General features: G+C 33.8%; 2 protein-coding genes and 1 non-coding gene across 8 annotated transcripts in view; 1 reads left to right on the forward strand and 2 right to left on the reverse strand.

Annotated features, from left to right (window-relative positions):
• Positions 1–576: 576 nt before the first annotated feature.
• On the forward strand, positions 577–872 carry LOC149487528 (signal recognition particle RNA). The gene has a single exon (XR_016315817.1).
• A 221-nt stretch (positions 873–1,093) lies between these two features.
• LOC149487529 (apolipoprotein D-like) lies at positions 1,094–10,648 on the reverse strand. Of its 5 annotated transcripts, none has more exons than XM_089696147.1 (6): positions 10,532–10,648; positions 5,082–5,202; positions 3,176–3,333; positions 2,628–2,812; positions 2,198–2,427; positions 1,094–1,442 (listed from the first exon to the last, which is right to left on the reverse strand). In XM_089696147.1, the coding sequence occupies exons 2-6, from the start codon at positions 5,160–5,162 to the stop codon at positions 1,230–1,232; spliced, it is 867 nt and encodes a 288-aa protein (XP_089552273.1). In that variant the 5' UTR covers positions 5,163–5,202; positions 10,532–10,648; the 3' UTR covers positions 1,094–1,229. The 5 variants fall into 5 exon arrangements, with proteins under 5 accessions (XP_089552273.1, XP_089552274.1, XP_089552276.1 ...); XM_089696148.1 differs by having other exon boundaries at positions 5,082–5,221; positions 10,532–10,637; XM_089696150.1 differs by lacking the exon at positions 10,532–10,648 and adding an exon at positions 9,148–9,229.
• A 1,618-nt stretch (positions 10,649–12,266) lies between these two features.
• The window catches only part of ken (zinc finger and BTB domain-containing ken and barbie protein), a 28,503-nt gene continuing 17,130 nt past the window's right edge, over positions 12,267–23,639 (reverse strand). The window contains exons 1-5 of one of the 2 annotated variants that reach the window (XM_089696128.1): positions 16,952–17,040; positions 16,687–16,869; positions 16,338–16,458; positions 15,651–16,121; positions 12,267–15,513 (exon numbers count right to left, since the gene is read on the reverse strand). In XM_089696128.1, coding sequence (XP_089552254.1) covers positions 14,590–15,513; positions 15,651–16,121; positions 16,338–16,458; positions 16,687–16,869; positions 16,952–17,025 — 1,773 coding nt within the window. In that variant the 5' untranslated portion in view covers positions 17,026–17,040 and the 3' untranslated portion in view covers positions 12,267–14,589. Of the gene's footprint in view, positions 15,514–15,650; positions 16,122–16,337; positions 16,459–16,686; positions 16,870–16,951; positions 17,041–23,639 lie in introns of those variants that run through there. The other variant, XM_089696127.1, reaches the window with a different exon arrangement.

The following is a 23,639-nucleotide window of genomic DNA, read 5'->3' on the forward strand; positions in this document are numbered from 1 at the left end:
TAGGTACATTCTAAAATCTAAAGAATCTATTGAATACATTTTTGAGCAATTAATTTCTATGGTAGGTATGCTTTGATCTACTTGCTGGTTAAAAGGTATATATGTGTAAATTAAAAAAAAATATTATGCCGTGTAAATTAAAGATATCTAAAGTTAACAAAAAAAAAATAAAGGTAATTGTTGGGATTAATTATACTATGTATTGAGATGTTGTTCTTTTGAAAAAGTTAAAATATTATGATAAATTGTCTCAAATTACAAAATTTCTATTTTTTAAGTGAACTGCCATCTAGTCTATCTTGTCTAAACTGCTATGTTACCTTGTAACTTAATGCTGTAGAAGGTTTCATGATGTTGCGATAGATGGCCTACGACCTAGAACGGCAAATTTTGTATAAAAAAAAAATATTTTCTGTATTTTACAGAACTAAATATCCCAATGGCAAATTATTTAGTTTTCAGCACAAATATTAAAAGAAATAAAAAAAGAAACAATATAGGTTATGAAAATTCACGCGTAGTTTAGAACCATGGTTCTTTTATATTATATGTTTGATAAATTCGCAGTTTATTTCGACTGGGAGCGTGGCGTCTCCTGTAATCCGGCTACTCGGAGGTCGGGCTCGGAGGATGGTTTGAGGTCGGGAGTCCTGGTGCTGTGTGGTCCATGTTGACTGGACGTCCACACTAAGCCTGGTATTAATATGGACCCCCCGGAGGAGTCTGGGGGGTGCAGGTTAACTAAGGAGGGGCGAACCGGGCCAGGGGGGAAACCCAGCAGCCAAAAGTCCCCGTATCGGGCAGTAGTGGGATAGCGGCCGGGAGTGGACGCTCAGTATCAGCCCGACCAATACAATCAGACCCGTTCCTTTTGCATCAACATTCATTGATTCTAATTTTACTTTGTTATTAAAATAATGTACCTAGCTATTATTTTATTTATTTATGATATTTTTTTCAAAATATGGATTCAAGTTTCATGAAAGCAAATAAAATGTAAATTTAACACTTAAAAAATTTACTGTAATCAGTTACATTGTGGATAGCAATTGCGTAAGGATTGTTGGTTTCAACAGCGGAAAGAAAACGAATATTATTATTTATATTTTCTTTATTTAGCACTGACTAAAGCAAACCATTCGAAACAGACTGTCCACATCGGAAATTACTTATTTGGTTCAATAGCCCATCCTGTAAGCCTCCAACCATACTAATTAATTACTAACAATTTATTGCATTGGCTTGTCTATTTTCTCTTTCATTTCTAATTCTGGTTTCTTCATTTCTTCTTTAATTTCCATGGGTTTGTCCATTTTGTCGTCTTTCATCTCGGATTCTTTCATTGGTTCAGAGATCTTCATGGGTTTCGCTTCTTCGGACATTTCTGGCACAGCTGATCGCTCTACGATAACTTCATTCTTGATTTCTTCTTTTGGGATCTTCTGCAAATAATTATTGCAATATGTATATGAATGGTTTTTGCATTTTATTTTTATCTAAAATGTATGTTTATATGAAACGGTTTGCTTGGAAAAAACAACATTTTTAGCCGAGATATGTAGCTTTTTATTGATGGAAGAATCTTTTAAATTGTACAGTGTTTTTCAATCCACATGTACATAGCAATGCAAATCATTAATATAGATGATAGCTACATAAATTATTTGCAAGTTATCGTTGTATGTTTTAAATAAAATTTATCACCTATTTTATAAACATACAAATAACTGATCACCATAAGTAATTGTTAGTAATGATTCAATTTCCATACAAGCCGGTTTCAAAGACAAATATGAACATTATACAATTTATTACCTGCTAGTTAAAAGGTAGAGTGTTGAGTATTTAGAATTAATTGAAAGAATTGCATTTTTACATTTGATTTTGATATTTATTTTATCAAATCAATAAAAAAAAAATTTTTACGCAAAAATTACTAAACGGATTATGTTGAAGTCGCTTATACCTAATATGTAAAAACTTCTTCGGATCTTTACTTCGAATTTTTAATTGGTTATACAAATTTTTAGTAGAATTTCACATAATAAGAATATGGATTCCTGGATCATACGGATATATCGCATACGCGTTACACTGAATCACTGATACTTCTCCAGGCAGATTAATGTTCAGCAATCTGACCAGACTTAAGCCTTCACGAGTTTAGAATATAAAAAGACAATTTTAAAAGACATACCTCCTCCTTATCAACGATCACTTCAGGGACAGCATTTTTGCCTTCAAGATCATCAGTCTTCAGCAGATCGAGCATGGGTTCAGCGGCAGGCCGAGGGAGAATGTGGCAGTCAGCCTGGTTGGTCTTCACGAAGAATGTTCTGGAGATCTTGTATTTGTCCAACACGCCATATGCGCTTTGCATGATCATGGGGGGTGGCAGACGCTCTCTTGTGAGGATCCAGGCGTTTTCTGTGAATGGTTAAAGGTTAGTAGATTATTCTATATTAGTTTTTTATTTAGTAGATAACCATTCAATTATTTACCTACCTATTTAATATTTATTACTGGTAGTTGTTATGAAACTATAAAATATCAACAACACAAACACAGTACAATCCTGAAAGTAATACGAATAAACTATAGTATCGAAATGATGTAGGAATACTTACGAATATGTACTGGGCCGATACCGCTGCAGGACCACATAACTGCGAAGTTATCGTAGTCAGTGTCGAGGATGCTGAACTCGGTGTCGTAGGGCACAGGGAGGGACGCGTATTTCACCATCATGCGCCCTTCGCCCTCGCGACCTATCATCTGTAGGGTGCCGTCGAGGACTCGCTTCATTCCCGTTCTGAAAATAAAAGATATTTTTATTCAAATCCTACCTATATGCGAAAGTTTGTATAAGTTTGTTTCGTTTGTTTATTTGTACGTCACTCCTTGAGGCAAAAACTGCTGAACCGATTTTATGAAATTTGGCACACACATGAGGGTAACTTGGATTACATAGGATAGTTTTTATCCTGAAAATCCCACGGGAACGGGAACTATGCGGATTTTCTTTTGGGCTTTGACTATGTGGGCGGGCGAAAAGGTAGTAAAAGAATTTTACTAGCTTTGGAAATTGATCTCGTACTTTTTGACTTTATTTCTTCAACATTCAAAAACACTAATTTACCCTCATCTTACTATGTATTATTACAGATATACTTACAAAGAATTAGTGATTTCATTGGACACCACGATCCTGCCCTCCGGCGTGGCCTCATACTTGGTGTTGACGCAGCGTGTGCCCAGCTCTGACACCGTGAAGTACCGCTCTGCTTCGAACCAGTTGCCCAGGAAACGGTTGATGTTGAAATTAGCCATCGGCTGCAAGTTTAGCATGAATTTTAGGACTGTTTTAAAGTATTACAATGGTGTAAGGTGGTAGAAGATTATTAGTTTGGGAAATCGTTTAGGAAATGGATGCATTATTTTTGCGTATTTAAATAATATGTCATAAATTTATATTATATATAATAACTATACTTCTGATTATTTCTAGAAATATAAAAATGGCAATGGCTGCAGTCATAGTTTATTTGAGGGCGGGATAATTATATAAATAATAAATATGTATTTAGATTTTGTAAATGACTTATTCAAATATATATTTAGCCTACTAAATTGATTATTTTATTCTATTTTAAAAACTATTCAATATGTCTAGAAAATTAATACAAATCAATGCAAATAAATTAGCAAAGCATTACCATTTACCACTATACAAAACGAAAATAAATCTTCACAACACGACATTAAAAACTCGTTTCCGCTTGCCCCCATTTCACTTTCACCCATAACATTACCACCTGACGCTCAATGGGTTGAAATCGAAAGGGGTTACTGACCTGCCAACGGGTTACATCATTGACCGAGGTCAAGAACACGACACTAGTATATTAAGCTCCTCTGTGACGTACAGTGGAAAGGAATAATTATTGAAAGGTTTTGTATTTTTTTTGTTCAGAAAGTAATAATATATTTAAATTTTATTAGGTTAAATTTAATTACACGCTTTATATTAGCTTCACCTGTATGTTTGTATGTTTGTAACCGACTTCTTTGGGCGCGATTTTGACCCACTTTAAACGGCCAGATTTCGTTCAAACTTTGTAGATTTATTGAGGACCGATGACAATACACTAATTTGATAAAAATTTTCTATTTTTTAGTTCGGTTTTCTATAAAAAGCGTGTTTTTTAGTTTTTTTAAACTATTATTTTAATTATTTTTAGTATATTTAAAGGTTTACCGTAACCGTATAGTTTAGTACTCCCATTTGGGTGTACTAACCTATACAGTTATTTGAAAAAAATATTGAGTAATTACAGAAAGTATAAACCAAGATTAAAGTCAAAATACAAATAATTTGGAAAATCCAAAAGTGCACGCCTCATAATTTTTTTTTAATAAATATTTATTAATTATTATTTTTGTTTATTTAATAACAATTAAACCACATCGAATCAGACCCTGAAAAATGAAAGGGTTCTATTCCTGAGCATACTCAAGCGTAAGAGAAAAAAAAAGACTCGATTAGTAAAGTATTTCGGTCGCTATCGTGTTAACAAGAAAAAGGATCCGCACATACAGACACACGGACGTCCAAGACATAACTTTTTTAAACTGTTTTTTAACTAGTTTAAATAACAAAAATGACATCAAAAATATCATGAACGTTAAAAATAGTGTTTTTTCTTAATATGTGTGTGTATGTATTATCTTACAAGTGCAATGTATGATACATAAAGACATTTTAAGTTTGAAAAATCAGATGTTTTGCGCGAAGTGACAGTAGTACCCACCTCAACGCTTCGCTTATGAGGCGTGCAATATGTAACTGAAATAGAAAATTTTGACGCAACTATTTAGAATAGTATCGTTCTTAAAGCTACATTTTAGTTGATAAGGGTATATGTATTAATATTAAATACATAGTCTGGAAGAGATGCCTACCCAACAAATAACAATAACACGACCATTTGTTCACAATTTCAATCAAACATAATTGTCAAATATCAAAGTTTATCTCCTATATTATTAACAAATAACAAAGCACAAAACAAACAACATACCTGATAGTCCGGACACCATCCCAGCGAGGGTATTTGCGCGTGCGCAGCCGCCGCGAACAACAGCACGAAGATACGCCACATCGTGATCTGGATACAAGGGAGGCTTCCACGGGAATGATGCCTGAACCCCCAAGCACAACCTATTTAAACCTAGCCTTGAAACCGGTCTTCCATCGGGACCATATCCAACCTATTTTATTATATGAATTTTTATCCTTGTTAGGTCATGACTATGGGAGGATGGGCATTTTTTCAGGATCGGTTTGGGATCTAGTTTTTGTGACGTCCTTTTGTTTGTGGGATTCTTTATGCATCTATAGAAATTACTAGAAGTTTATATGGTGGGTAAACATGTTGTGTGAAATGACATAAGTAACTAATTGTTGCTATTTTTAATTGTAGTGTGACGAGAAACTCGGGATGTTTTAACAAATTAACTTTTGCAATATCAGAACAAACAAGGTGGGTCCGCTAGAATGTTATGTTTATTATATCATACGTAAGTATGTATTGGCAGAAATATTGTGTCGGTAGTTAAATTAAGGTATTAGGTATAAGCGGTCACAATAACTATATAATTATTAGATATTTTACTAATGTTCATAGTAATATCATATAAGAAAAGAAAAAGAAATGGTTTCATTTGTTTGTTTCGATATATAACTCAAAAACTACTCGATCGATGTAGTAACTTAGGTTACTAATCTGGATGACAAATCCGGATGAAGCTGGGAAAAGGAGCTATGATTCACTACGTTCCTAATGTTTATAGTAAAGTAAAGTATTAAATAGTAAATCCATACTTAATATTATAAATGCGAAAGTAACTCTGTCTGTCTGTCTGTTACTCAATCACGCCTAAACTACTGAACCAATTTGCATGTTTGGTATGGAGATATTTTGATACCCGAGAAAGGACATAGGCTACCTTTTACTGCGAAATATGTACCACGAGCGAAGCCGGGGCGGACCACTAGTAATAAATAAATGATGTCACAGGAAATGACAAGCATTAAAACCTTTATCTTGAAGCTTTTCACCGCTGTATATCCTATTAAGGGAATACCTTTAAAAAATAAATATTTGCCGACATAAAATATTCCATCCACACGTCTACATTTCCTTGGTAAATATAATTTAAGTGCTCTAGTGTTTGCAACATGGGTAAGTACGTAAATATTAAAGTACCAATAGCAAATAAAATAATGTAATTACTAATTATCTTTGAATATTTAGACCGAACTGCGAACAACAATAAGAAACTGAAAAAATACTAATTTCTAATATTATAAAATAAATTAACAAACTTAGTCAAGTTTACAGTTACAGTATTACAGTCGTATGGGAACTTTGATTATCGTTTTTCACATATTTTTTTTTGTAATTTACACTATTCAGTGGTTTCAGTTAGTTAATAATATGTAGATAAAAATAAAATTCCTGCTAGTAGATTATGAAGTTGACCGTTTGTGATTTGAATGGCATGTTTGTTCCTCTCTTACGCAAAAAAGGCTAATTAGCCTTTAAAGCTAAGGCTATTAGCCCATTAGGTTTGGGTCTATATCTGATCAATCTTATGAAACTTGGTCCAAACTACAATATCATATAGTCATATTAGCGCTGGATGTATGACGAGCGAAACAACGGCAACAACTTAAAAAATTTAATCGCTCTTTATATCATATATTTTTCGTTGTTTTAAACAATCTTGGGAAAGTTGATAAAAGTAGGTAGTTCAACCTATTACACCCCATTTTGCAATAATAATATGATGTAATTTGCATTAAAACAGAAACAAAAAGGTAAGACAATATTGTATAATTCTCCATGTTTTGGGAAAATAAATAAAATATGTCATCTTTAGCTACAACAATGCTACATTATTTGTTTGTAAAAGTGTTACAGTTTTTTACTCGTGTATGATTATCACGACATAGTATAAAGCAAAGTTGTTTTCTTTGTCTGTTTGTCACTATGCGTATATTGCACGCCTCATAAGCGAAGCGTTGAGGTGGGTACTACTAGTCTGTGTAGTATATTATTATTAGTCTGTGGTACTACTGTCACTTCGCGCAAAACATCTGATTTTTCAAACTTAAAATGTCTTTATGTATCATACATTGCACTTGTAAGATAATACATACACACACATATTAAGAAAAAACACTATTTTTAACATTCATGATATTTTTGATGTCATTTTTGTTATTTAAACTAGTTAAAAAACAGTTTAAAAAAGTTCTGTCTTGGACGTCCGCGTGTGTCTGTATGTGCGGAGGATTTTCTTGTTAACACGATAGCGACCGAAATACTTTACTAATCGAGTCTTTTTTTTTCTCTTACGCTTGAGTATGCTCAGGAATAGAACCCTTTCATTTTTCAGGGTCTGATTCGATGTGGTTTAATTGTTATTAAATAAACAAAAATAATAATTAATAAATAATTATTAAAAAAAATTATGAGGCGTGCACTTTTGGATTTTCCAAATTATTTTTAAAACTACGCAACGGTACGCAAATGTACGCAACGGTTTGATGCGGTAGATAGAGAATTAGAGAGGTTCTTGGGGAAGGTTTGAGTATATAATTCACTAGCAATGCCCTGCGGTTTCACCCGCATAGATAGCGATATCGTTACAGTGAAAAGTTTACTATAGGTCGGACTATAGGTTTATTTTTTAATCACATGAAAATCACCTTTACCCCGTCCCGCACTACGGCCTTTTTTTTTGTTTTAGTGGGGAAATCTTTCATAGATACCCACGGCCTCCAGGGGAGGGGCCGTGGGTTATGTCGGATTCCTACCGACCAAAACCCCACTGTGTTCCGTCAAGACGCATATTGGTAGAATTCCTCCGTGACCCCCGCACTACGGCCTGCTCGAACAGTATACCTACTATTTTCTGTAGATTGACACTTTTAAATTCGTTATATCTTTTGAATGGAATATCCAATTCTTTTCATTTAAAAAGTATTTTGCTGGTATTGAAACAGTCTATAATAAAACATCATTTAATGGGATAAGGATTAATATATGTGTATGGATAACATGGTTTGATTACTGTCGGCACTTCTATTTACTTTGAAAACGTTAAAAAGTTGTTGTAGTAACATAACTACTGAAGATGGACATATGGTATCGCGGACTTTCTTGTAGATATTGATCCATTCTATAATACTGCAGAACATTTTTTTGTTCTATCTTCAATAGATTCCGCAGCGCACGCGATGACAGAAGTTTTATTGAGGATTTTTTTACACCTTGGGTTACATTATTGCATTTTTGGTAAGGATCTCTAATTTTTTTGAAAATGCAATATAGCCTATGTTGCTCAGTAAAGATGCAGCTTTCTAATGGTGAAAGAATTTTTGAAATCGGTCCAGTAGTTTTTGCGTGAAAACCATACATACATACATACATACATACATACATACTTACAAACTTTTCCTCTTTATAATATTAGTATAGATTAGGTAAAGCGGGCGAAGCCGTGTGCGGAAAGCTAGTACTTGATAAAATTATGTGTAAAAAAGACGATATATTAATAACATTAGGAGTGAATGTGAGCAAATAAGAATTAAGTGGTAATTAATTTCCATATAAACATATTAGACATAACATAAACATAAAATAAAATTACCATAGTGCATAATGGACTATTTCTACATTAATGTTATAAATACGGTCATTAGTGGAGAGTCTAAAGAAGTACTTCGGAATTTTGCCACTCAGTAGGGTTGTCTCTCTTAATTATTAGAGAATATCAAATAATAGTCAAAAGAATCAAATTTTCATTTTTAATGGAAAATATTTTTGAATAGGTAGGTATACCCGTCTAGGTAGGTAGGAATGTACAGCAAAGAGTGCGGACAGCGGACTATCAGTAATTCTTAGTCATGATAATATAATTTAAATGGCAAATAATGCATTCACTCTTTCAAAATAATGAATTTATTTCTCTCCTTCAATTATTTATTATACTAAAGGTGCACAGCCCTAGCACTCCCATGCATGTTTGCAAAAAGATGTAAGCCATCTGCAACCTTACCGGTTTCATAGCTTTTACCTATCTTACTTGTCTATTTTTAAACGTGTAGAACTAAACTCCAATGACTGGTTTTTGTTGGGACGGGAATTTAATTGCTCGCTTGTAATTCTTCAGTCGCGTCAGTACGCGACTGAAGAATTACAAGCGAATTACCAGCCCAGAATTACAAAGCGAATTACCAGCCCAGTGGCTGGCTGGCCTGAAGGGGAGGGTTTTTGAGTTTTGAGAGCTAATCAACTTCTTCTATTATTTATGTCATTGTTATTAGATTTGCTTATCAATGGTCCTAGTTCTAACATACAACTTGTATGTAGTAGTCTGATATGATACAAAAGTAAGAAGAAATTTTGAATAAGGCTAAATGTTAACCTAATTCGGGTCAATAAAAAGCTTCGTCTATAGTATAATATAAAGTCTAAACGATTCTGATTTAACAAAATATTATGTGCACTGAATAGTGCAGTGTGTGTAAAGTATTGTCGCTATAAGTTTGTTTCGTTTATTTATATTTTTTTATGTTGTCAGTTTTTTCAATGCTTGGATAAAACTTATTCGTCGAATAATGTATAAAACAACAATTTTAAAAACGTTTTCTAATTGCCCGTATTTGACAGTTTACGTGACATTTTAATATTATCGTGTAATACTTTATTGGACGGATAAATTTTATCCAAGCATTGAAAAATCGGCCCTAAATCGCAATAAAATATTATGTGTAAGTTACCTACCTACTTAAAAAGATATATTCAAATAATTCTCATACCTATCAATAGTTTAAATTGTTAAAAAAAAATGGTTGCCTGTAAAGTCGGTTTTACGGGCGAAGATTTTACGTGACAACGTCTTTTTCTCGATCATAGTTGAGTGGGAGAGAGACGCAAGGCATTCGGCGGGCCTCTCTCTCGTTCGGTGACTCATCGTAACGTTACCGAGCGTTACACTTTTTCATAAGTGACTCCCAGTCGCAACCTAATTTAAGACGTTGTCACGTCAAAAAATGCTTTATATGGGCTCTTTTTGTGATATTTTCCTAACAATAAAATGCTAACTAACTAAATAGAACCTTTTTAATTGTTACTTTTAAACGTGTTAGTTAAGTACCAATAAATAATCTTATATATAAAAATGAATCGCAAAATGTGTTGGTAAGCGCATAACTCCAGAACGGCTGAACCGATTTCGATAATTCTTTATTTATTATATTCCTTGAAGTACGAGGATGGTTCTTATGGAGAGAAAACGTAAACATGTACCACGGGCGAAGCCGGGGCGGACCGCTAGTTAATTATAAACATTTACACAATTAACATTTTATTTAAGCTATTTAATAAATAAATTGTTTCCCAATAATTATAAGGCTTTCATGTTTTTTTAAATAAATAAATTTGAAATCATAACTTACCCTCTTGAAACTCTAGCGTTTATTTTCCCTTTTCAATGCATACTGCTCAAATATCGACTATGATTACATGAAAACATGTTTCATATACTTCTTGTTACGGAGTCAACTTGTGATATAATATTAATTGTATGGTACAAGCTTGTATTGTATAATATTATCTGTAGTACAATTTTGTTATACCAAAAATATATCATACTAGCTTCCGCCCGCGACTCCGTCCGCGCGGATGTCGGTCTTCGCGTGGATGGTTTATTTCTCCATTTTGAGTAACTCTGACAATAACATCTTATTAATATCTATTGGACCCAAATACGGCTAGGCTAATAATACCCAACGTGTGTTCGCGGTTCTACAGAACAACGTCTATGGATAAAACTGAAAAATTAAGATTATTTTTTTTCTACGTATTTTTCCAGGATAAAAAGTATCCTATTTTACGCCCAGGATAATAAGGTATAATTATACCAAGTTTCATCGAAATCGAACCGTTAGTTTTCACGTGATGTCTTCACATACAGACAGACAGACAGACAGACAGACAGACAAAAATTTTTTTAATCAAATATTTGGATTTGGTATCGATCCAGTAACACCCCCTGCTATTTATTGACGTGACAACGTCTTAAATTAGGTTGCGACTGGGAGTCACTTATGAAAAAGTGTAACGCTCGGTAACGTTACGATGAGTCACCGAACGAGAGAGAGGCCCGCCGAATGCCTTGCGTCTCTCTCCCACTCAACTATGATCGAGAAAAAGACGTTGTCACGTAAAATCTTCACCCGTAAAACCGACTTTACAGGCAACCATTTTTTTTGACGTGACAACGTCTTAAATTAGGTTGCGACTGGGAGTCACTTATGAAAAAGTGTAACGCTCGGTAACGTTACGATGAGTCACCGAACGAGAGAGAGGCCCGCCGAATGCCTTGCGTCTCTCTCCCACTCAACTATGATCGAGAAAAAGACGTTGTCACGTAAAATCTTCGCCCGTAAAACCGACTTTACAGGCAACCATTTTTTTTTTAATATTTTCAATGTACAGAATTGACCCTTCTACAGCTGATTTATTATATGTATAGACTAGCTGCTCCACGTGGTTTCACCCCCGTGGCTCCAATCCTGTTGGTCGTAACGTGATGATAAATAGCCTATAGCCTTGCTCGATAAATGAGCTATCTAACACCGAAAGAATTTTTCAAATCGGACCGGTAGTTCCCGAGATTAGCGCGTTCAAACAAACAAACAAACTCTTCAGCTTTATAATGTTAGTATAGATAACTAGCAATATTATTCATAAGGAGCCGAAAATGGCTTAAAAGAGCTTTTGTTGACAAGCCTCTTCATTTTGTAATCTTTAAGATATAAAACCCAAATGTAACCGACTGATTTATCTAACAATGCACATGCAAAATACTGGAACGATCGGGCTTATGATGGAGGCATCCATAATTAAAATTTCAGTTATTCTTCTTTTTGTAAGAAGACTTATTGAGTCTAATTAAGTTCCAAATAGTTGAATAATTTTAAAGCTTTAGCTCTATGAATCAGGAAAGTTTCATGAATTTTCAAATTTTCATGAACATGAATTTTTCTTGGTAACAAGCTCAAATTTCGCAAGCACTAGCTCAGGCGCCATCTTGTATTATAATAATCATTTATTGCGTCCACCCATCACTAGATGGCGCTCAAATAAAATAAGATAAAAGGAAAGTGGAGGAGGAACAAAAAAAGCGGGTTGTGTAACTAAAATATTCTCGTTATTTAATTTACTACGGTAAGAACACATTTTTACAGAATGTTAATGTACTAAACAATATCTACAAAAATTGTACACTATGTGAAAACTTAAAAATACGTTTTAATTTACAATTAACAGAAAAATCAATATTCAAGTTCAACAAGAATTAAGTTAAGACTTAAGCTTCTTTTTCAAGTATACTTACAATTAATTTTTATTTACATAAGTTGTCGGCGTCATTTCTGACAATTTAAAAAAGTTATTTTAAGATTAGTATTGTGTTTCATACATTAATCTCATCTAAATTACGTATATCATTATAAAAATACAATTTCGTTTGGTTTATTCACTTTAAAACCATTGACCGTTATAATACGAACAATGTATGAAGCACAAACTAAAAATGCGAATTGCATTGTTTCATGTACAGTAAGGCAAATTGGCATTACGCCGGAATATCACAACGTTTTACATAAATCTACAAAACCTTCGAGTTTAATATCATTCTTTTTGTTCGAGTTTACGTAACAGCGGCAGCGATTTGTTTTCTGGACGATATTGTCATGTAGTGTCTTATAACTAAATATATTTACAAATAAAGTATTTCGAAAATGGAAAACGCAATGGAAGACGGCGTTCTCGTTAAACTTACAATAGTAACAGATTATCACATACACGTTAATCTAATGATACCTCAATCACAATTCTTATGATTAAGTTGTTCCCAATTAAAAATAACCGTCAATACGACGTTAAAACAAAACACGAAAAATAAAACAAATAAAGTCAGGTATAACGATAGGTAACATCGAAGAAAAAATTAAAGCAATTCGACAAATTTGTCATTTAATCTACGCTTTGAACAACATGTTGGTAACTTTAGTTTTTAAACATATAAATAGTTTCAATAAAATTGTTGAAGAATCTTCGAAAGAAACGGACGTTTGTAATAATAGCAATTATCGATGTTTTTCAAATGATTTAGATGATGAGTATTACAAAGAGTAACTAGAATAATCGAACGTATTGCTTTTAAAGTACATAATATGAGTCAGGTTTGGTTGAGAAGAGAAAATTTAATAAGTATACGTAATAAGGCCTTCCGAAATAAATGAAGGTTTACAAGCAAATAAAACAAACACGGTTGTAACTAAGATACCATTTAAAAATAACTGGCCACAATAATAGAAGTACGTCTTATAAGGTTTGAAGATTTAGAATAGCTTAAGATAAAGTATTAATAATGCCTGTTGTGATACATTAAGTCTAGAATAAATTTATCAAAAATAGAAAGATTAATTTTAATACAATAGCACGTAGTGGAATTACAGAAGTTGTAGAACATAGAAATAAGCTTACTATTACAGTCATGAGATTATTAAATTGGTACCTACATACGTTAACACATCAAATTCAATTCAGGTCCCTATAATTTTTCTTAATTGTACACCAAAACAACTTCCATGCTTTACAAATCTTTGGTGCTCATCCACACATCATAATCGGCACGAAATCTAGAATAGGCTGATTCAAATTTAACATACGAACACATTTTTATTCATATTACAAATAAGGTATGATAAAACTAATATTGAGATTTTTAGTGTCCTTGAAAAGCTGCGAATCGTTATGTCAGACATTTTTCTTGGAACAAAGATGAACAGTAAAATGTTTAAAGGTAGAATAAAATAGATAGTACAACTAGAAGAGTGTTGGTTGGGATAAAGAATTTTTAGTACAGCACCAAATATTTAAATACTTTTATTTAATATGCTAAGTTCCAATTATTCTGACTAGAAACATTGAACGTAAACCCTGTTTAAAACTATACGGTCTACAGTCAATGTTGTAGTTTCGTCACCTGCAGTTTCATGAAATGTGGTTTTAACTTAGGAGGTAGATCGTGTGACGTTCTCTTACGGATTTTAAGACTTCGCAACTTTTCTTTGACAATTGCATCTATTTTCTATGCTTAAGGAATTAATGTGTCGGTGGCTTTTAAATAATATTTACGCTAATGAAATACAATTTTCAAATAAATACTATCTCGGAAGGTATTGGTCCCGAATTATAATTTTTAAACAAATTATAACAATTTGGACCCATTCGGCAAACATGATCCTTATATTACGTCACATCCGCTTGACCTCTTCCCACGAATGTCTAACTATGAGTATCGCTCTGCGATATCACATAACTTAAAAATAATTTCTTACACTACCTACGTAACCTTTTTCACACATATCACAATTAAACTCTCAGATTGAGAGGAGTTTCAAAGTCCAACAGAACGCGTGAGGCCGCGTCACGAAGACGGGCGTCATTCGTGTAAATTTTTACTGAGTAGAAGGCTATTGTGCGGGCCTGAGAGGTGCCGAATAAGTTCCGGTAACGCTTCGAAAGTTAACTGACAGAAACAACAGTTGAATCGGCCCGGAGTGTTAGTTCTTCCGTCGTTTTCGCTCGATGATATCACATTCCGATGAACCGAACAAAGATGTTTTAATAAATGAGCCTTTTGTTTAAACATGGCGACGCACAGCCGGCACGCAAACGGTTTTTCTCCAGTATGGACTCGGAGATGTGTTTTGAGATTCCATGACATACCAAACTGTTTTCCACAATATTCGCAGCGATATTCCCTAACCGGAGCCTGTTTACTTGATCCTTGTTCATGTTCTGTGGTCGGCGCTTCATCTCCCCCGATTTGAGGTTGACAAAGCCAGGGTCCCCACGATCCTGCACTAGGAGGTCTGTACTTTAGTACGTCATCATGCGCCGTTGCTGGTGGTGTAGCACTTCTTTCCGGGAGATAAGGAGGTGCTGAAGCGCTAAGTGGATGAAGAGCTCCGAGACGAGCGACTCCAGCAGCTACTCCCGGCCCCTGTGCGTATCGAAGGTGAGCCATCTCCTCTAAATAGCTTGGTGGAAACGATACAAACGGGGGATTTTGTGATGGTGAATTATGAAAACCGGGTCGTCGTTTTCGGTGTGGCGTGACAACGTAGTTCTCTGGTGACGTCTGTACAAGTGACATCAAATCTTGATCAGGGGGCTTCAGATGAGCATAATCTTCCAATTTAACAGTTCTTAAATCAAGTTCGGGAGGTTCCAAGTAATGTGATTTTCTTTTTGTCCTTTCGCTTCCTCTGCCTAATCGGTCATTTAATAGTTGTCTTCGATAACCGGGTTCAGGTGGAGGATCCTCTTGGCTTGATGAAGTAGACCGTCTTCGTTCAATGTTCTAGAAATAAAGAAAAATAACGTTTTACAAAATGTATTGATACTAAAGACGAAAATGTGAAAATTCATATAGATATACTGATTAATTTACTTATACTTAAATGAATGAAATTAATGAATAAATAAAATGGAATATACCTTTGCTGCGACTGTTTCAACATCCAAATCTTGTGAATCGTCGTGTTCGCTTCCAGTGTGTTCCGAGTTTCTTGCCAAAGATAGATTTACAGGATTAGATGAGCTCCGCCGGCGTGATGATACTCGACCACATTCTTTATTTTCGCCGTCCACATCATCTTCTTCCCTTTCATCATTACTACTCGTGGACATGTTCTCTTTCTTTATACTTAACGATTCTGATTCTCCTCTCTCTTTGTCTCTGCTGAAACCAGCGCTAGGCGTAACTCTTTCGCTTTCAGAATGTGAAGAACCGGATGGTGCATCATGTTTACTGCTTTCATTGCTATTGATGTCTGTTCTTTTTGCTTTTAATCTTTCGCATGATCTGTTTTTCTCCTCTGCTTGCTGTCGCTCCTTTGTGGATTTCCATACGTCTGATTTGATTTCCAGGAGTTCAAACAATTCTTGCATATCATCGATTTCTCCAGACTGCAAATAATGAAATTTATTAAATGCTTGATGAAAATAAACTCGTTAATAAATATTGGTACATATAGTGGAATATTAATAGGCTCATAACTTGAGTTGAGGACACTAATTGAGATACATCATTTTATTTTTTATTGGACAGACTGATATTTGTTTTTTTTTTCTAATTATATATTTACCTATTTAAACAATTATCCATACTATACAAATACTCACCTCGATATATGCTTGGCCGCTGTACAAAAATACTAGAAGATGCCTCATTAAAGTACTGTTGATTCCAGACATGTGAATGGTTACTGGATTCTCTACTGATGGGGTATCATCGAGGATTTTTCTGAAACACAAGAGAGAAATTGTTAACTTAAGCCTATTTAAATAAGCTATGTATTATTTGTATGATTCGATGCAAAACTATTGACTTTGCCTTTTTAGCTTTATTTGATAATTCTCGAACTTCGCTAACACTTTTAACTAAAGTTGGTTTCACAATGGATCAAACAACTCAAGCTTAGTAGTGCACATTAAAAAAACAATTGAGATAGTTATAGCACGATAAGCTTACCTAATAAGTGGGCTAGCGGCTGCCATCACAATGCGGTGGGCAGCGAGCGGCACGGCGTCGTCACACACCAGCACCAGGTCGGAGTACCTGGCGCCACGCCACGCCGCACCCACCTCGTTCAAGATGCAGGCGTGGTGTTTGCCGTACGTCAGCGTCAGCAGACCCTCGCCCATCATTCCAGCACTGCAATACAAACATTTTTCGTTACCAAACCGCACTAACGAAGCCCTCGTGAAAGGATACAAGCGAAGGCTGTATTACGCACGTTTTTACTTCAGCAATAATGGAGAGATTTTTCCAGAGATACACGATATCCATTGTTTCGCCGTTTGCGTTCATTTACGGTACATGCATTTATTCATACGAAAATATAAAGGGCTCTAAATCGATAAACATCGCTCGTTGGTTTCGGTTTCACTTCGCAAATAACATTGTTTATCGGCGTGCCTGTTCCTCTTGGATTTAATTAGAATATGAGTAAAATTACAGTTTCGTGAGCAAAAGCATTGTTTAGCACGATACGCTGCAAATAAGTGAAATCATGCTGAAATGGAGGCACGTCATTACGTTTTCGGTTCATTAGGCCCGATCTATGTCAGACTGAAAACCGCCGATGTAAAGGAAGACAAGGTTGCAGCCAGTGAACTGTGAACCGATAAACGTTTCAATATCATCGCTAGCGGCAAATTTGTTTAACAGATTCGGTTTAATTAAATTTCGTGTGTATACAATGGCTATTCAAATAGAATTTCTCAATCGGATGAAAGGTTAAAAGGTGAGATGAATTTAAACGATGTTAATGTCTCAGTTGTAGTGTCAGGTGTTAGAAAGCCTGTCGCAACACAACCTTGGCCCAATAAAGTATCGCAACTTGCTATTACGATAACGCAAGATCATTTAAAAGACGATCAGTAAGAGCATTGTGTAGGCGTTTAGCAAGATTCAGAAGCATTGTTGCTGGCGTGGCTTTATTGTTATTTTCGTAGTCAAAAGTCACATATAATTGTGAAGTGAGACCGTATTCTGCACTGGGGAACGTTCCCGCACACGTTGATGATTCTAATCGCTCGCTCTTGTCACGATTTTGTAACAGTCTCTGTTTTACATATTGCATTAAATGAGAAATCTGAATTTAAGTATCGATGGTAATAAAGCTTTGTCGTTTTATTAATGTTTGCGAATAATTCAAGATATTGAATATCGTATTCGTGTTTTATGACACAATAACTTTGAGGGCCTGGAATTAGTTTCTAATAAAGGTTTAATGGATTTATTATGAGTTTGCAATATTGTAGTTAAATGATACCTTGACATCGAGTTAGTTGACTGAATTTAATAGGGAAATTAAGCCTTTGTCCATGTGATATTAACAATAACTCACAGGTACTATCTATCATTTAATTGAATGTAGGTAAATTAAGTGTGTGTTTATCAAATGTTTCAATTAAATTCCTTTTTTTTATCAAAAACAAATATATTATAAAGCATAAGATTACACTATTCAGTTTTTTAATTCATTAAGAATGTATAAGGCGATAATTACGGGGGGGGCTGTTTACAAGCAACTAGGTACACTGAGTGAGCATGCAAATAAAAAAGTAATTAGCATTTAGATAATTAATTCTAATTAACGAGTATGCAAATGGGTGTATATATGTCTAGAACAAAGAAGCAACATTTCCTTGAACGCGGAAGTCATGAAGTCATTCAAATTGTTAGAGATAAAAGGTTAGGTATCCTCTTTTTTATTGTAATAACGCAGGATGCTTCTATTTCTGTACAAGAACCGAGAATATTGTTATATGGACGCAAATATACATTTGCATTAAACAGTGTAGAATACAAGTATAACATTATTGTTTTTTTCATCTTTATTAGACAGACACTCGCTTAAAAAAGTGTTTCAATTTAATCAGTGTTCAGAAGAACATTTCAAAATAAACTGGTTTACTAAGTTGGTAGGTCGTTTAAGTATGACCGTAAAAGTGACAACACAATTAATACTAACGTCTATAATTAAGTTATATAAATTAATGTATGGTATTTAAATATAACATTATGTGGACCATAAAAATATTTACAATGTAACCCTGTAGCTGTCGTGATGCTTGTCTCCTTGATACACGAATGTGGGTCGATTAGGCTTTAATCTACACATTTATATAAGGACACGACTTTTAATATTTTGCTTTTGATGTGTATAACTCGAAGAATAAATTAACATACGATGATATTATTAATTAGTTGTTGCTTAAAATTGCTCGGCGATTAAGTCTGGGTTTTGTTGGTATATTTTTAGTTTTATTAAAGCTGCGAGTTTAATTATCGTTAAAGTAATTAAGGACGCCGTGTTTTTAGTATAAAGTCTAATTAATGTTATGCGCATTTTCTTTCAAAAGTACTGAAAACTTGTTAGGGCGTCTTATGCAACGATGCATGTCAAACCTTTGCCTCGCCTGCCATTGTCCGTGTGAAGCCAAATGTAACTGTAGAAAACACGTTAGCACAAATACAGGGTTGAAATTTGCATTATGTCTAAATATTCGTACTAATTACTGTTTTTATTATTTTGAATACCAATCTACGTCAGTTTTGACGTTACGACGAAATAACTATTACCATTACTATTTTTGTAGTAGGTAAGGAAGTTATTGGTAATTGCCCATCCGCGAAGTGGGTGTAATGTGAGTACGTAATTTGATACTAATTATCGAGCTGTCAAATATTAACGCTTTAATTTTTATTGATAATAATAACATTATTATCTTTTGAAACTTTGATATTGAATGTATTACAATGCCATCTGTGGGTGCATACGAGAATTACGAAACAGTAATGAAAACAATAATTTCTCCTCGTTGTGTGTTATCGCTTTTTAAGAACGCCCATAGATGGCGCTGACATAAAGTGAAAGTAAATGAATGGAGTTCGGTTTGAGCGGCATTAAGTAATAGGCTCATTAAGTTTTATTCTCATGCAAGTAATTGTTGACCTTCGCTCCATTTGAATATACTTTTACTGGTACTTCAGTAAACAAAATTCAGGAAATGTATACATTCACTTTTTACACCTCTTACCTGTTAATTTAGTTACGAAGGTGATTTGGAAGTGATTTTAACGATAGTAAGGGCGACATTTAACTGATTAAACTTGATTTGACGTTGATAAATTATTTTGCTGTATTTAATATTTAACAAAGCCATACTAAACTAGATTTCGTAAGAATTAGGACACAATTTGTAGATGAAAGATACGAAATATTTCACAAGCTTGTTTTGAACATTCTTGTTTATCATCTACATTCCCAAAACGATGGGAATATTTAGTTAGTGGCGTCTTTTTGTATGTACTTTCATTAGCAGCGGAACTATACAAAAGTAGGTATTTATTAATACGTAAATTTTAATTTATTCTTCCAATTTCAAATTTAAAATACAAAGTACAAAATGTTCTTATATTATTAGTAGGTACAAAGATATTCATTATTTATAGATACTTACATAAAAGTATAAATTTATAGAAAATATCTAGATTATTGCTAATAAATAATAATAGTACCTCTAGTACCGTAAACCGAGAAAAGCGCAACCATGAATTGAAATCAAACCGCGGACATAGGCAATTGTTTTAAGTGAAACTCATAAAAAGACCAACTGAATATTGCTCATGTAAACAAGAGGTAATAAAAATATCTCAATCGTAAAGAATCAAGTGTAACTCAAGGTTGTATACACTAGTAACGTTACATAATAATTAAACACTGGACTAGAATGGTCATGCCATTATCTTGTTGTCTATATAAAGTTTAAACGTAGTTTAAACTTATTATAAAGATTAAACGTGGTTTAAACTTTTTATAAAGATTAAACGTGGTTTAAACTTTTTATAAAGATTAAACGTGGTTTAAACTTTTTATAAAGTTTAAACGTGGTTTAAACCACGCTAAATCATGGTGAATGGAAGCGTCGATTAATTGTACCGATTGTCCTTCTGATGATCTGATCATTGGATGGGTTATGTTGAAAGTTGTAAAATTTAAAGTTATAAATAAATTCGACCTTAGGAGCAGGAAATTATTTAATATTTAATAGTGGCGTCTGGTTGTGCTTTTATTACTTTTACTAGTTACGGTGTAATGAAAAATTGTATTAATTTCAACGTTCAATGATTTGAATAAATTTTCAAAGCTCTGCTGTGGCTCTGCGCACAATTTCCATAAATAGCAAATAATATGATGATATTTGCTATAGTTCAAACTCGTCATAATTCAAGGAAAAAATTAGCATCCATTTTCACGTCCAAATAATTCATACGTATTTATAATAGGATGTTATGATCCTATTGACTATATCAAAACACCCGATATTTTGCTTGTACGGTATGTGAATGAATTTGGCACAAACCTTACATGTAAGTATGGCAAAGCGATTGTTGTTTGTATGATAATACGAACGTGATTCAAACATTTAGTAGCTACATTTTCACACAGACAGCTAATTATACTTTAAAAAGGACAATTGATTTGAACGCACTGTATTCAACCTACTTAATGATACATTTTGAGGAAAACTTTTTACTTTTTTATAAGTTATCGCTACGCATAACTTTTCCCATAACTTTTTACACAACAGATGAGCATTTGTTTAATTACATGAATAAACGACTAATTGATTATTATCTACATATTTTTTATAATATTATAAAAATTGGAAAATCCAAAAGTGCACGCCTCATAATTTTTTTTTAATAATTATTTATTAATTATTATTTTTGTTTATTTAATAACAATTAAACCACATCGAATCAGACCCTGAAAAATGAAAGGGTTCTATTCCTGAGCATACTCAAGCGTAAGAGAAAAAAAAAGACTCGATTAGTAAAGTATTTCGGTCGCTATCGTGTTAACAAGAAAAAGGATCCGCACATACAGACACACGGACGTCCAAGACAGAACTTTTTTAAACTGTTTTTTAACTAGTTTAAATAACAAAAATGACATCAAAAATATCATGAACGTTAAAAATAGTGTTTTTTCTTATTATGTGTGTGTATGTATTATCTTACAAGTGCAATGTATGATACATAAAGACATTTTAAGTTTGAAAAATCAGATGTTTTGCGCGAAGTGACAGTAGTACCCACCTCAACGCTTCGCTTATGAGGCGTGCAAAAAATCAAATCTACAACTATAGCCTAGCTTCTCTTCTTCTTAAAAACTCTAACAGTTACACCATAATAAAAAGAACATGTCACTCCGTGAAAACTATCCCATACAATTAGTAGATGACAATTAATAACTAGCGGAAACAATAAGCAAGGATAAACAGTTAAACTGTGGTTAAACGTTAGCATGTTTACGAAACCGCTCGGTTCGATTGCAAATTATGAAATACGAGCACTAAGCTAGTGGAGCGTAGGATTGGGAAAAATTTCCAACTTTCCCCTACGTTGCTAAATGTTGCCGTTTTACACCGACTTCCAAGATACCGGGGTCGGTATTCAACGATGTGTTTAGCAATCTTATTTTATAAACGTGAAAGTTTGTGAGTGACTTTGTTATTCTTTCACGGGAAAACTACTGAACTGATTTTCATAGTACTTAACAGTGATAAATAATGTAGATTATATACCAGAATAACACATAAGGTAGCTAGGTATAGAAATTGCTTTTGCTCGGAGTTCAATCGCGATTGAAACCGCGCGGCGCGACCACATAATATTTTAATATGATGAACTAGCGGTCCGCCCCGGCTTCGCCCGTGGTACATGTTTACGTTTTCTCTACATAAGAACCATCCTCGTACTTCAAGGAATATAATAAAAAAAGAATTATCGAAATCAGTTCAGCCGTTCTCGACTTATGCGCTTACCAACACATTTTGCGATTCATTTTTATATATAAGAGAGATATGATGAAACTTTTACTTTGGTTATGTTTTCTTTAATGAAAGGCGAAGATTGGTTATAGTGACGTGTGGTATAAAATTATACAACATTAAACTATTTGTTTATGTATGCTTTAAAGCCTTTTGAAAGGCAAGCTTAAGAAATTCTTTATAAAAGCAACATCATTAATTATTAATAAATTCAGTTTGTAATCGATATCGTTTAATTGTGTTTTGATTGTAATCATTGTCAAGTGTTTTTTTTTAATTTATTTATGAATTGTTTATTTATTTATCAATATACTCGAGTTTTTATTTTCCCATAAATACCTAACGTTATTTTTCTAGCCTTCGTTACATTTTTTCTTCAAAAATGCTTTACACAAGCCCAATTACTGTTTTCTTTAAATAGACACCCGTTTTTAATTAAAGCATCCGTCATTGAAATAGATTATAAACCATGAAGAAGAAGATATAATAGAAAACAGCTCGCCACTTGAAGTAATTATTGCAGACCTAGACTGGGACTTAGGACCACTTAAACGACGCATGCTAGATGCGAGGTCAATTGCATTACGCTTCTTGTAAAGTAACACGACATCATGGCAATGTCAGTAATCGAAGACGAAAGCCAGTTGCCCAAGACACAATTATAAATGACCTACCGACGATTCGTCATTTGTCTTCATATAAAATTAGCCAACGAGCGCGGCGCAGGAGACAAATCGTTTACGTCAATTTATTGCCTTTTCTGCTTTATATGGATGGGCTTATACTTCATCGATCCCAGCAGATGGTGCAGGATAATCGACTGGTCATTTTAGAAGCTAAATTTAAACTTAGATGTTGTTGTTTGTCACAGGGTTTTTATAAGAATTCTAATGTAAACAATTTAATGATCCTACTTTTTAAGGACACGAGAAAAACATTGTTTTTTATCATTCAATTACATATTAGGACAATATGTAGATTCAAGGATACCCATAATTATACAATTATAAGAATATTAGTAAACATAGCATGGACAATGAAGAATAGAATGGACGATCCAGAATATTTTTCAATGTG

The sequence above is a fragment of the Colias philodice genome, chromosome 6 (assembly GCF_061535455.1).
Source record: "Colias philodice isolate Cphi_HAF_F1 chromosome 6, ilColPhil1 Martin Lab GWU primary, whole genome shotgun sequence".
Taxonomy (NCBI): domain Eukaryota; kingdom Metazoa; phylum Arthropoda; class Insecta; order Lepidoptera; family Pieridae; genus Colias; species Colias philodice.